Source organism: Drosophila tropicalis, unplaced genomic scaffold, assembly GCF_018151085.1.
Source record: "Drosophila tropicalis isolate 14030-0801.00 unplaced genomic scaffold, ASM1815108v1 contig_845, whole genome shotgun sequence".
NCBI lineage: Eukaryota > Metazoa > Arthropoda > Insecta > Diptera > Drosophilidae > Drosophila > Drosophila tropicalis.
Window position 1 is genome coordinate 3,399,005 of NW_027173338.1, and position 14,587 is coordinate 3,413,591.

At 36.1% G+C, this 14,587-nt stretch overlaps 1 protein-coding gene and 1 long non-coding RNA gene across 10 annotated transcripts in view; one reads left to right on the plus strand and one right to left on the minus strand.

Annotated features, from left to right (window-relative positions):
- Positions 1-14,587, minus strand: part of sick (sickie) — a 203,063-nt gene that overhangs the window by 13,113 nt on the left and 175,363 nt on the right. For 2 of the 8 annotated variants that reach the window (XM_068295754.1, XM_068295753.1), the window contains exon 2: positions 11,589-13,086. The exons of the other annotated variants lie outside the window; for them this stretch is intronic. In XM_068295754.1, coding sequence (XP_068151855.1) covers positions 11,589-12,947 — 1,359 coding nt within the window. In that variant the 5' untranslated portion in view covers positions 12,948-13,086. The remainder of the gene's footprint in view (positions 1-11,588; positions 13,087-14,587) is intronic. 8 annotated transcript variants of the gene reach the window in all.
- On the plus strand, positions 684-10,268 carry LOC137581495 (uncharacterized). Of its 2 annotated transcripts, XR_011033174.1 has the most exons (3): positions 684-1,185; positions 1,246-8,972; positions 9,034-10,268. It is a non-coding gene; the product is annotated as an uncharacterized lncRNA (long non-coding RNA). The 2 variants fall into 2 exon arrangements; XR_011033173.1 differs by having other exon boundaries at positions 684-8,972.

Genomic DNA, 14,587 nt, shown 5'->3' on the forward strand with positions numbered 1-14,587 from the left:
AAAGGAGTTCTAATTACACATATGACAAAATTACGACTGCAATCGTTTCAAAAGAAATTCCAAAATTATTGTCTCAGCTACGGTAAGTTCTTTGGTTTCATTTGTATTGAATTTAAAATGGAATCCAAATACATCAAAAGAAACTCTGCAATGAACTCCTTGGGAACTAGTTCAGCTAAATTGATATCTCAACTTTTCGTTTCAATCGCCTAATACCCTATATACACAACGACATGAAAACAGACAGCAACTACAACAACCTCCACCTCAGACGCCAATTGCGGGTCCAATCAATGTCAACTTTCAAAACAAATAAAGTTGCCATTAATGCCGCTTGTCGAATACGTTTGTTTTGTCTGTTTTCCCTCTTTACTGTTTTTTATCATCTTTTTTTCAAAATACCCTGCAATGTCTGGGTATAGAGAGATATTTGGATTAGTAAAGTGTTAGTTCTAGAACAAAGTTTATTGTAAGACAAAAAGGTTTAATAGAGCATACAAACTTCATCTTTAGCAGGTAAGAGTATTGAAAAATCGTTGATTTGATATGCTAAGCGTTTCTTTTTTTCAGTTTTTGTTTTTTGCACACTCTGCTCATTTTCATTTTGGCGCTATTTTAAAGCGGTTTTTAGGCTTAGCTTGAACATTTTTTTTTCTTCATTTTGGTCTTTTGTAATGGTTGCATGTAAATTTAAATACTAATTATCCGACGCATATTTAAGTTTATCGCAAACTATCGAGTGCGATCAAAAATATACGGCGAATTCATAACCGTTTATAGTAATAATGCATCTCTGCAGAAGCTTTGCAGCGTAACCGCAGCTAACTTCATAAAGGGAGGGCTTTGAGAATAGAAGGGAAAGGGTATATAAGAACCTTCCACCCACACTTCCACCTCTTTTCATTATTCTGGCTTAACGACGAATTGCTTTCGTTCCCCGAAAAATAAAGTGAACAGTTAAAATTTTTTTCTGGTGAAAATCACCAAATAAATAAATTCACTCGGGTTAAATAAAATATTCGTAAGCCAGTAACAAGCCAAAAAGAAAAAGGCAGCTGGAATAATTAAATTTTTGGATACAAAATCTCGACCTAGAGGCATAGGAGGCGTAAGCCTAACCTAAAGACCTCGTGGTGAACCCTATAACCATAGGTTATTCATAGGTCATTATATTCATTTCATAAGGTATGTCGACTAGAAAAATTTTTTTTTGACATTCGTCTAAAATCATATTATTCGATCTAGGAAAAATTTACATAAATTTTGGCATAAATCGTCATAGGCCTATCACCAACGCCACATGGCCAAGACGACAATTCAACCAAACTCTACAGAAGGAGAAAATTAAATCGCTGGTTTTAAACATTAGTCAACAGTGACGTCATAGTTTTGCCAGTTGGAATGTTAGCTGTCACAAGGCGAAAAGTTGTGTGCAAAAAGGAGAGAAAATTATAAAGTGGTCATACAGAAAATTTTTGTTTGTAAATGAACAAACAATACATAATCCGTTACAAAAATTATTAGAAAAAAAAATTTATTAATTTTAGTTGTCGGGGTTGTAAAAAAAAAAAAAAAAAAAAATTTATATTTGCAAAAGAAACGAAAATTTTTATGGAAATTAAAAGTGTCAATTCTATAACGGATAGGAAGATACCCTTTTTCAGCGCACCTATGTTAGAGTCAATTTTTTTATTGTGAGTTTGTGTGTCGGTATTAAGCATTTAAAACACCAATTGAATCGTATAATTCTTTAAAACAAAACCATAAAAAAATATATTTAAAAACATCAAAAATCAACACACGATCCAGCTGCTGAAGGCCTTCATCGGTGGACTTTCCAAAATGTAAGTGTATTCTTTTTATCTCTTTTACCTTTTTTACCGCAAGAGCGCATAACATATGGTGATTAAGAATAAAGTGCAAAAGGAAAAAGGTTTGACAACCACATTTACCTATTTTATGCTGCTCACTCGCTATTATTGTTTTCTTTTATTTGTCTTATGCATTCTAAATTTTATTTGACTTTATCACACATACAAACTACACGAAAAATCATGAAATTTTGAATTAATTAAAGTAGAATTATTAAAAGATATAAGTGCTATCAATCATTCGGTGTCGCAATCAATTTTTTTGAATAACTTTGAAAAAAAAATTTTATATTATATTGCATCAGTCTAAATGCAGGGTAAAATCTGTTCGTTTATATAGTTTACAGTAATCATAACAAAAAACAAAAATTAAAGCAAACAACAAAAACATGTAATACAATAGTTAATAATGAAGCGTAGATTTAAGTAAAGTAGTGGGAGAATTTATATACGATGAGAAGAAAATGCCTTGGCGAATGAAATTGGTTTTGAAGAATAAGTAAATAAGAAAAATGTATTTTGAATAGAAGTCTAAGCTCCCACAACATGATTATATAAAAAAGATGAAATAGAATGTGCATTTGGGGTCCTTTAACATATCATAATTTTTGTCTTTTGTTATTGGCCATGGACGGGAGGGTATAGATGCATAATGGCAGCCAACATCTAAGCCATACTAGAGCTAGACATCATACATTGGGAGGAGTTCGCATTAGATAGCTAGTTGATTAACTTAGTGGTATTTTTTTTGTCCTGTTATTTGCGACATTAAAAATCCATACGTTTGTTCGTTTTTTTTGGAGAATGCAATTCTCTCTTTTAGTTTCATAGGGACTCTATAATAAATTATATGTAGCGAGATGTTTCGAAAACTGCAGCAACAACCCATCCCACCCGGAAGAGCTACGGTTACAAATTAGGGTCCCGATCCGCTGTAAGATCGTAATATCATGGTGTCAGTTTTTTTTTGAGAGCCAACACTACACTGCTACGGTACATAATTTTGGCGCCCAACACGTGGGACACACAGGTCAAGTTCAACGTTTATATTAAGTATAAATCGAAATATTAAATGTAAGGATTTGGTCTTGAGTGGCTCATGATAATGTGACTCGTCAAAGGGAAGTTTTTTTATTAATTTATTTGCACAGTGTATGGAATTTGAGCTAGTTAGCAGAAGCTGATGGTTGTCAACCAACACTTTAGTAAAAATATTTAATTAAAAAACTCAAGAACCAAAAAATATATAGAGCCATTTTTTTTAATTCGCTCAGGTTTAAAGCCTAGACGTATCACAATTAGCTCGTTTTGCCTTCAGAGTGAATTTAATTTTTGAATAGGAGACGTAGTAGTCGCGATTTGATTTATATACACATTCGGAATTCGAGTGATTGCGCATGTGATTACCATCGACCAATGTTACCGGTATAAACTAAAGTCAAAAGTTACTTTCGTTTCGCATAGGAAAAATTTTAAATTGTACTTACCCTGATTAAAAAAATTGTTAGTTAAAGATAATGTTTGAAAGGATACATACATGCACAATCTTTTGGAATCTCAAGGTAATGCCTAAGCGTACACTTGTCCAAAGATGAGCATAGTTATTAGAAGACATTTCTTAACACTTTTGAAATCAGAGAACTAGATTCAATAGTAAATATATTAAAACTCCATCTATGAAAACGATAAAAAGCTCTAGAAAAAAATTAAAATCTATTTCACATATTATATTTTCTTGTTCTGTGGGAAAAATTAAAAAAAAACAAAAAAATGCCTTTACAACACAGTACAGAGGAAGTAAATAATCCCGCAAATTCTGGGGAAAATATTTGCCTGGTCTGTAGCGAAACTCAAACACAAGCGCAGATCAGAGTTATTACTAATTGCAAGCATTCATTTCACAAAGCTTGTATCCTAAATTATATAAAAGAAAAAGAAGAATGTCCAGCGTGTTTTACTAAAGTGCAGGAGACGGACTTAAAGGTAATTAAAATAAACCAGCAAGGAAAAAAAGTTAGACCCGTCACCAGATCCTTTGCACGTAGCGTAAATGAAGACCCAAGAACAGAAGAGCTCATAAACGTAAACGTTATTGAAGCACAAATACACAACACAAGTCAAGCCGGCTTATTACCCTTAGATGCAGGGAATAGTACGCAACATGGAGAAGTTCCGCAATCAATACCCAGACCAATTCGTCAGAGAGGTAGACCAAGTCGTCGAAGGAACACACGACGTCCCGTTAATCAGCCTTTACGTAACGAAATAAATCGAGCGGAAATGGAATCTCTTATTCAGCAGACAGTAGAACGGGTTATTTCTTCAATAAGTAGCAACGCGCAACAAAACAGTCATATTCGACTAAACAGATCGCAGAGTAGTAGCAGAAGAACTCATTATCAATTAATAGGCACAAATAAAGTGGCTGAGGTGATTCAGAAGTGGGGAATCCATTTTGATGGATCTTCTAACGGGTTACCCGTGGAAGAATTTCTATATAGAGCAAAAACGTTGACTCGAGAACATTTAGGAGGAGATTTTGAAGCTTTATGTAGGAATATACACATTGTTTTGATTGGCAAAGCTAAAGATTGGTACTGGCGATACCATAAGGGAATTGACCATCTTACTTGGTCAGAGTTTTGTTGGGCGATACGCCATCAATATAAAGACAGTAGGTCCAATTATGAAATAAGGGAACAAATAAGAGCTCGCAAACAGAAACCAGGAGAAACTTTCGAAGGTTTTTACGAAGCAATATGTCAATTAATGGATCGATTGCCTACAAGATTAGAAGAAGACGAATTAGTAGAAATTGTACAAGGTAATTTATTGGCTGATCTAAAGGATCGACTACTTTTCGAGGAAATACGGTCAATCAGTCACCTACGTCATCTGGTACAAAAGAGAGAGAATTTTCTTAAAGAATCGAGTCGTATCAAGTTTTCAAATACACGAGGAAAAGAGATAGGATCACACCGAGTATATGCATTAGAGGAAGTAGAAGAAGAAGCAAGCACAATTGAAGGTCATTCTCAAGTAGCAGCTCTACAGAAAAACACTGAGAAGTTATCTTGTTGGAACTGTTGTATTCAAGGCCATAAGTGGGAAGATTGTTTAGAAGAGAGAAGAATATTTTGTTATGGGTGCGGTACGCCTAACATTTATAAGCCCAATTGTGTGAACTGCAAGAAGCGTTCGGAAAACCGGCAAGCAGGGGCATCCCAGTCAGTGAGGCTGTCCCACAACCAATAGAAACCAAAAAACCAAGCCTATCCGATTATTTGAATCAATCTAAAACAGATAGTCAAATAGAGAATAGCTCACATGTTAATCATAACCTTAGGTTTTTGCCTTATCACGAAAAATGGAAAAACTATTTAGAAATTAGGAACAGAATTTTTGAAGCAGCGAAAAAAAGAATAAAAAGAAGTACACACCGGAGGAGGAAGTTTTTTAAAAATATAAGAGCTAAAAGTAAGATACTTATATCTACAATATTCCAAGACAAAACTGATATGCGTAGTTATGCACAAGTCTCCTTTTTACAATTTTCTGAATTGGGTTTGTTAGACACTGGTGCAAATGTAAGTTGCGTGGGTGCAGATTTAGCCCAGCAAGAATGGTCCAAATATAAACAATTTAAAAGCTTGAGTTCCAATGTGAAAACAGCTGATGGAAAGCAGCATAAGGTTTTAGGGGTTATGCCAGTAAAGCTCCAATATAAGGACCAAGAGAAAGATATGGAATTATATGTTATACCTTCTATTAAGCAACGTCTGATACTAGGCATAGATTTTTGGAGAATTTTTAATCTAGCTCCAGGAATTATAAGTTCAGTAGAACGCGTATCTGAGTTCGAATTAGATAAAGAAACAGAAACATGTCCATTAACTGAAAAGGAGTTGCAACAATTAGAGATAGTCAAGGAGTTTTTTCCTAACTTTGAAAAACAGGGCCTTGGTCGCACGTCGTTGCTAGAACACCACATTGATGTAGGTGAGTCCAAACCAGTAAAGCAGAGATATTATCCGGTAAGTCCTGCAGTAGAAAAGCTTTTATACCAAGAAGTAGATAGAATGATAAGCCTAGGAGTAATAGAACCATCTCAAAGCGCTTGGAGCTCTCCAATGAGAATGGTAGTGAAGCCTAACAAAGTGAGGTTATGTCTAGACGCGCGAAAGGTGAATGAAGTAACTCACAAAGATGCATACCCATTGCAAAGCATTGAGGGTATATTTGCTAGATTACCGAAAGCAAATATCATTTCAAAACTAGATTTAAAAGACGCTTATTGGCAGATATGTCTAACAGAGCAATCAAAGGCGTTAACAGCATTCACAATTCCGGGAAGGCCATTGTATCAGTTTACAGTTATGCCTTTTGGACTATGTAATGCCGCCGCAACCATGTGTCGCCTGATGGACGAAATTATTCCACCAGAGTTACGGCATTGTGCTTTTGGTTATCTTGATGACCTATGCATTGTAACATCAGATTTTCAGTCTCATATAGCAGTTCTGGTAAGAATAGCAGAACAATTTCGTAAAGCGAATTTGACGCTTAACTTGGCCAAGAGCCAATTTTGTGTGACAAAAATAAATTATTTGGGCTATGTAATAGGTAGCGGAGGAATTTCCACAGATCCTGCTAAGATTTCTTGTATTTTAAATTGGCCAACGCCGAAGAGTTTGAAGCAAGTTCGTGGGTTTTTAGGAGTTTGCGGTTGGTACCGAAGGTTTATCAGAAATTTTGCAGAAATTAGCTGCCCGATTACTGATATACTGGCTACAAAAAGAACGTTTAAGTGGACTTTAGAGGCACAGAAAGCAATGGATAAACTTAAATCTCTTTTAACCACGGCTCCGGTATTAGCAAATCCAAATTTCGAACAGAAATTTTTCGTGCATTGTGATGCGTGCGATAAAGGGGTTGGAGCAGTTTTGGTTCAGTTGTCCGATAATCAAGAAGAAAAACCTATAGCATACATGTCTAAGAAACTAAGCAAGGCGCAAAGAAATTATAGCGTAACAGAACGAGAATGTTTAGCGGTCATTCTAGCCATAGAAAAGTTTCGATGTTATTTGGAGTTACAGGAGTTCGAAGTTGTAACGGATCACTCCAGTTTATTATGGCTAATGAGACAACAAAACGTATCAGGACGATTAGCCAGATGGATATTACGTTTACAAGCGTTTAAGTTTACGATTTCACACCGAAAAGGAAAAGATCATTTAGTTCCAGACGCTTTGTCAAGAATTTGGGAAGCAGACATAGAATCTCTGGAAAAGATGGAACCAATAATAGATTTGGAATCATCAGCTTTTTTAGATAAGGAATATTTAGAACTCAAACAAAGGGTTTGTGAGAATTTAGAAAAATTCCCAGACTTACAAGTGAAGGACAAATTTGTATATATTCGAACCGAACATTCATGTGGAAGCGAAGAAGATAATTCATATTGCTGGAAATTATGGGTACCGGAGAAATTAAGATTAATAGCAATAGAACAAGCTCATGATAACATGTTATCGGCACATGGAGGGGTTCAAAAAACTATAGAGCGATTAAGAAGAAATTTATTTTGGCCAGGATTATCCAAACAGGTTCGAGAATACATAAGCACTTGTGTCACCTGTAAAGAAACGAAAGCTCCTAACAAAATATTAAGACCTCCCATGGGAGTACAAAGTGTTTCAGTCAGACCGTTTCAAAAATTGTATATTGACTTACTAGGACCATACCCGCGAAGTAGATCAGGACATATTGGGTTGCTCATAGTTCTTGACCATTTTAGCAGATACCATTGGCTTTGCCCAATGAAAAAATTTACATCAAATTTGATTCAGGAATTTTTAGAAAAGCAAATCTTTCACTGTTATGGAGTACCAGAAATTATTATCAGCGACAATGGATCCCAGTTCAAGGCGGTTGCCTTTGAAGCCTTTCTATCTAAATACGGAATTAAGCATATTTTTACTGCGCTATACTCACCGCAGAGTAACGCAGCTGAAAGAGTTAATAGATCGCTATTGTCCGCGGTGAGGTCATATTTAAAACAGGATCAACGAGAATGGGATAAATATTTAACAAATATATCTTGTGCTCTTAGGTCAGCACTTCATCAGTCTCTAGGATGTTCACCATACAAGGCTCTATTTGGAATAAATATGATTAATCATGGCGATGAATATAAACTTTTGAGAAATTTACAATTGTTAGAAGAATCCATACCCTTTAGTAGAACAGATACTCTTACCTTGATTCGTAAGGATATTCTAGACAATAGTAAAAAAGCATACGAATGTAATGTAAGACAATACAATTTAAGATCCAGTCCCGTTTCATTCAAGGTCGGCCAAGAAGTTTTTAAAAGAAATTTTAACTTGAGCAATTTTAGTCAGAACTATAATAAGAAATTAGGACCTCAGTTCTCGCAATGTCGAGTTAAGAAGAAATTGGGAAATGCGTATTATTTATTGGAAACTTTGCAGGGGAAAGAAATTGGAACTTATCACGCGAAGGATATTCGGCCTTAAAATTCCAGTTAATCTTCCGCCTGGTAGTTGTCAGAATTACCTGTGTTTGTAATGGTTGCATGTAAATTTAAATACTAATTATCCGACGCATATTTAAGTTTATCGCAAACTATCGAGTGCGATCAAAAATATACGGCGAATTCATAACCGTTTATAGTAATAATGCATCTCTGCAGAAGCTTTGCAGCGTAACCGCAGCTAACTTCATAAAGGGAGGGCTTTGAGAATAGAAGGGAAAGGGTATATAAGAACCTTCCACCCACACTTCCACCTCTTTTCATTATTCTGGCTTAACGACGAATTGCTTTCGTTCCCCGAAAAATAAAGTGAACAGTTAAAATTTTTTTCTGGTGAAAATCACCAAATAAATAAATTCACTCGGGTTAAATAAAATATTCGTAAGCCAGTAACAAGCCAAAAAGAAAAAGGCAGCTGGAATAATTAAATTTTTGGATACAAAATCTCGACCTAGAGGCATAGGAGGCGTAAGCCTAACCTAAAGACCTCGTGGTGAACCCTATAACCATAGGTTATTCATAGGTCATTATATTCATTTCATAAGGTATGTCGACTAGAAAAATTTTTTTTTTGACATTCGTCTAAAATCATATTATTCGATCTAGGAAAAATTTACATAAATTTTGGCATAAATCGTCATAGGCCTATCACCAACGCCACATGGCCAAGACGACAATTCAACCAAACTCTACAGAAGGAGAAAATTAAATCGCTGGTTTTAAACATTAGTCAACAGTGACGTCATAGTTTTGCCAGTTGGAATGTTAGCTGTCACAAGGCGAAAAGTTGTGTGCAAAAAGGAGAGAAAATTATAAAGTGGTCATACAGAAAATTTTTGTTTGTAAATGAACAAACAATACATAATCCGTTACAAAAATTATTAGAAAAAAAAAATTTATTAATTTTAGTTGTCGGGGTTGTAAACAAAAAAAAAAAAAAAAAAAATTTATATTTGCAAAAGAAACGAAAATTTTTATGGAAATTAAAAGTGTCAATTCTATAACGGATAGGAAGATACCCTTTTTCAGCGCACCTATGTTAGAGTCAATTTTTTTATTGTGAGTTTGTGTGTCGGTATTAAGCATTTAAAACACCAATTGAATCGTATAATTCTTTAAAACAAAACCATAAAAAAATATATTTAAAAACATCAAAAATCAACACACGATCCAGCTGCTGAAGGCCTTCATCGGTGGACTTTCCAAAATGTAAGTGTATTCTTTTTATCTCTTTTACCTTTTTTACCGCAAGAGCGCATAACATATGGTGATTAAGAATAAAGTGCAAAAGGAAAAAGGTTTGACAACCACATTTACCTATTTTATGCTGCTCACTCGCTATTATTGTTTTCTTTTATTTGTCTTATGCATTCTAAATTTTATTTGACTTTATCACACATACAAACTACACGAAAAATCATGAAATTTTGAATTAATTAAAGTAGAATTATTAAAAGATATAAGTGCTATCAATCATTCGGTGTCGCAATCAATTTTTTTGAATAACTTTGAAAAAAAAATTTTATATTATATTGCATCAGTCTAAATGCAGGGTAAAATCTGTTCGTTTATATAGTTTACAGTAATCATAACAAAAAACAAAAATTAAAGCAAACAACAAAAACATGTAATACAATAGTTAATAATGAAGCGTAGATTTAAGTAAAGTAGTGGGAGAATTTATATACGATGAGAAGAAAATGCCTTGGCGAATGAAATTGGTTTTGAAGAATAAGTAAATAAGAAAAATGTATTTTGAATAGAAGTCTAAGCTCCCACAACATGATTATATAAAAAAGATGAAATAGAATGTGCATTTGGGGTCCTTTAACATATCATAATTTTTGTCTTTTGTTATTGGCCATGGACGGGAGGGTATAGATGCATAATGGCAGCCAACATCTAAGCCATACTAGAGCTAGACATCATACATTGGGAGGAGTTCGCATTAGATAGCTAGTTGATTAACTTAGTGGTATTTTTTTTGTCCTGTTATTTGCGACATTAAAAATCCATACGTTTGTTCGTTTTTTTTGGAGAATGCAATTCTCTCTTTTAGTTTCATAGGGACTCTATAATAAATTATATGTAGCGAGATGTTTCGAAAACTGCAGCAACAACCCATCCCACCCGGAAGAGCTACGGTTACAAATTAGGGTCCCGATCCGCTGTAAGATCGTAATATCATGGTGTCAGTTTTTTTTTTGAGAGCCAACACTACACTGCTACTGTACACTTTAAGGCGGTTTTCATGTTTATTTATGAGCGACTCGGCAAACAGCTGCCTCAATGGACTCTCAATGGTAACCTGAGTTGCTGTTGTCCCGCGTCTGTTCACCCCTGCACTCAAAAATTAAAAGTGAAATTGTCAGTTGGCGTGTGAACAAGCCGCAATTACAGTTTGAGCAGCACTGGCTACACTGTCTGCCTAGGTGAGATCAGAAGAAGCATATTTTGGTTTTTTGTTGCGGTTCAAAAGGTTGATTACTTTTAATTGAATTTATATTTTGTCAACGCCTTTTTGCTCTCTGTCTCTGTTTCTATATCAATTTACATATTTGGCAATTATCAACACCCATGAGTTCATCGTGATGACGATAATGAAGTTTGGGTTTTTGTTGTCGTATGTGCTGCCCGGTGATTGATGTGAATTTGATTGCTTTGGAATGCCAATGAAAAGGATGGAGAAAAGGGCAGAAAAATTAATTGTTAAATTGGTTCAATTGGGTGTTAAATAAAGTGAATTTACCTGCCAGGTTTTTATGAATTTGAATTGTCTCTTGTGTGGCATATAAATATGTAGGTATTCTTTGAATTTGGGGGAGGAGGAGGAGGAGGAATTAATGTAAACTGGTTTTCAGTTCATCAGAGATAATGGCATAGTAAATAAATAAAGATAAAATTGTTAATTAAGTGGAATAATAATAATTCAAAAGCTGAAATATTATCGAGCATAAACGTGTTGACTTAAAGTGATTGAAGGTGATGTTGAAAAGAAAATATTGAACTTAGTTAAACAGATTACTAAGTAGAAGTTATACAGCAACTGTAAAAGTTAACAGAATTTCTTATTCAAGATGTTTCTCAAGAAAGGTCTTTGCGGAATTCCTGGACCAATCAAAAGGGAATTTATACATTGATGGTAAAGTCAAGAAAATTACCTCTTCATCGTTCTCTTGTGGCGATTTAGCCAATTGTAGTCCTGCGGCTCCGCCACTTATGGGCGGACACGATTGCCGCTTGAAATCGCGCCTTATGGCCAACTCATACCATGGTATCATCGGTTTACTTCTCAGTGTAGTTTGACAGCCAATTTTGAAATCCAATGGATCCATATATTCCGGAGCCATGCGATTCAGATCACTGACAGCTGCCTCCGCCGAGGCATAGATATTCCCTGCCGATCTATTATTGGCACGTTGATGCCAATTTTGTGTAATGTCCAGCATGGAACCCACTGGAACATCAAGGCTACGGTGTAGTCCAGCTCCCATGCTTTTGACACGCATATGGCCCAATGTATGATAACGACGATCCACAGCGTTGGGTAGCATGGGCATGGCCGTGGGGACTACTAGAAGCTCATCTTGATCAATGGTGGCTAGACTTTGACTTGTATAGGATCTCTCGAGCAATTCGGCACTATTGCTGCGCTGCGTGACTATGGGCAGTTCATAGAGATTAAGGCGTGTGGTAGACGCTGGCGGCCTTGTGGGTGTGGCATAGATCTTTGGCTTGGCATAGAGACTCTCACGGCGCACGGGCGCAGGCGGTGGCAGACCCGTTGTGGGAGAGCGTGGGGCATCAGTCAGGGAGAGGGTCATGGGTCGACGACTTCCAGTTGAACTCACAGAGTTGTGACGCAAAGTGGGCGGTCGGCGTGACGTTGACGTAGAGTCTCTCTCTTGCATATCGAAATTCATCCGAGGCAGGGGCGAGTAACAACCACGTTCTGAGCTGTCATAAGAGTTCCGTATTCCACTATCCAGTCGACGTTTTGGACTATCCGGTGCCGTGTAGAGAAATATATGCTCTTCTTCGCCAGCGGTATTATAGTCCGGGGTCTTGGGCGTGGCACTGCTCTGCAGGGAGTCCAGAGAGAATCGAGAATTCTTTTTTACATTCTGATAGTCACAGGGCATACTTCCGCCACCCGAAGAACTGGAGGCATCCGATAGGGGACGAAAACCCACCGAGTTTGACATTGTACTGGCATAGATGGGTTCCAGGTCTCCTATGGTGGGTGTACGCACTGGCTTGGCTCTGGCATAGATCTCCTCTCGATCATTACTGATCTGACTGTAGTTACTTCTCAGCGAGGTAGTACGCTTTCTCGCTGGATGCACAATCAATGGTTGAACAGATGATGATCCTGATGATGCTGCTGCTTCTGTCACCTCGGCGGCTCGTATGGACCGAGATCGACTTAAGCCACGGGCTCGAATCGTGGCATAACCATCGTAAATTGGTGCAGAAATGGGCGATGTTGGCGGTCGATTGCTGGCACTGGCGGCAGACATTGTTTTTCTTTTTAAAATTTTTTTATTTCTCAGTTCGTTTTATTTTTTTGTGGACTTTGGCACGTTTCATAAGATTTTCATTTTTGCTTCGTTTTCTTTTTTCTTGGAGTTCACTTTCTCGGAAAACATTGATTAATTGCTAAAGCATACAAATTGAGGTTTATCATTTATAATCAAGATGAGGGGAAGTCAAGTTCTTTTCGATTGTTCATTGCTAGGTTGCATCAATCATTTTTAATTAAAGTCGTGCAATGAACCCACCAACAGCGACAGACTCTGGCCACTCCTTCTTCTTCTAAGTTCAACGTCAACTCGAATACCTAACCACTAAGATTCCCTTCAAGACCATGGTCTAAGCCATCTCATTAACGCCTAATTAGCAACCATTTCACATGACTGACTTTTTTTTTTTAGTGTGTGTATAAAAGTTACTCCGCTCCATTGATTGACAGCCTCCAAATAGAAAATAACATGTAGACAAAGCGGAGAATAAAACCCGAATAAGCGTGAAGTTAACCCGAACACCACGAGTTAAACTCATCTTAATGGACTTCAAATACAATGAATGCCCGGCCTAATGGACGCAATCGAGATTTCAATGCCAAAGTGTGGCCCATAAATGTTTATAATTTGGGAATTAGACGAATGAGGAGCGGATTTAGAGAGCGAGAGAAAGGCGCTTAACAGAATGTTTGCTATGAAATTTAAAAGAATTTCACTTCAAATTAAGCAATAAATTAGGCTTTAAAGCGGCTTAATAAATAATAGTAATAAGAAGTTCCTTTTTATTTGCTCCGAAATGGCATTGGAATAAAGCAACTGCATACTTTTGGGGCCACTTGCTTCTAATTTACATCTTCAGTAAAGTTGAGTTTACTTTATAATCCTATTTTCTGAATTAAAAGTAAATTTTCAAGTTAAGATCAGACGTTTGCAAGAATTAGTTCTTCTTGCAGCCCCAATACAAACAAAGACCTAAGTAATCGTCTAACATTCATAACTGTAACCAAAACCACAAATATGTAATCTTTTAGAAAACATTCTCTAACTAAAAGCCATGTTTGTCACACGTTGTGGTTAAATCTGTCATTCAAGCCATGCAGACGATAAAAAAAGAAAGTATAGAATAAGATATTCTAGAACATTGTCTATTTGTTAGATTTTGTCATTGATTAGACTTTAGATAAGGCCAAGTGTTTAATTATCTTAAACAGCTCATGCTTATATTATAGTAAACAATCTAAAGTTTGAAATTGAATGTATTGACAATCATCATGTTAATCATAGTAAAGATTTCTTGTAGCCAATATCGAAAATAAAGAAAGCCTGTCAAATTTAAAAGCTCCAACTAAAATGAACTCCAAATCAAGGCTTTTAAAACTGTAAGATTTGCAGTGGCCATTTTATTTTCATTGGCTGTCTTTTTTCAAGCCTCTGTATTTATTTTCCTTTTTTTTTCGAAAGAGCTCTGCTTATGTCAGCGAATTTTATGAGTCGTATCAACTACTTGACACTTTGAACAGCCACAAACGGGCACTTAAAACATATCTATAAGCATGTGGCATGTGGCATGTATACAGATCGTATATGCCCATGTTGCTGGCTAACTTGTTGGCTGGGCTGTCAATTGGTTTGCTAGT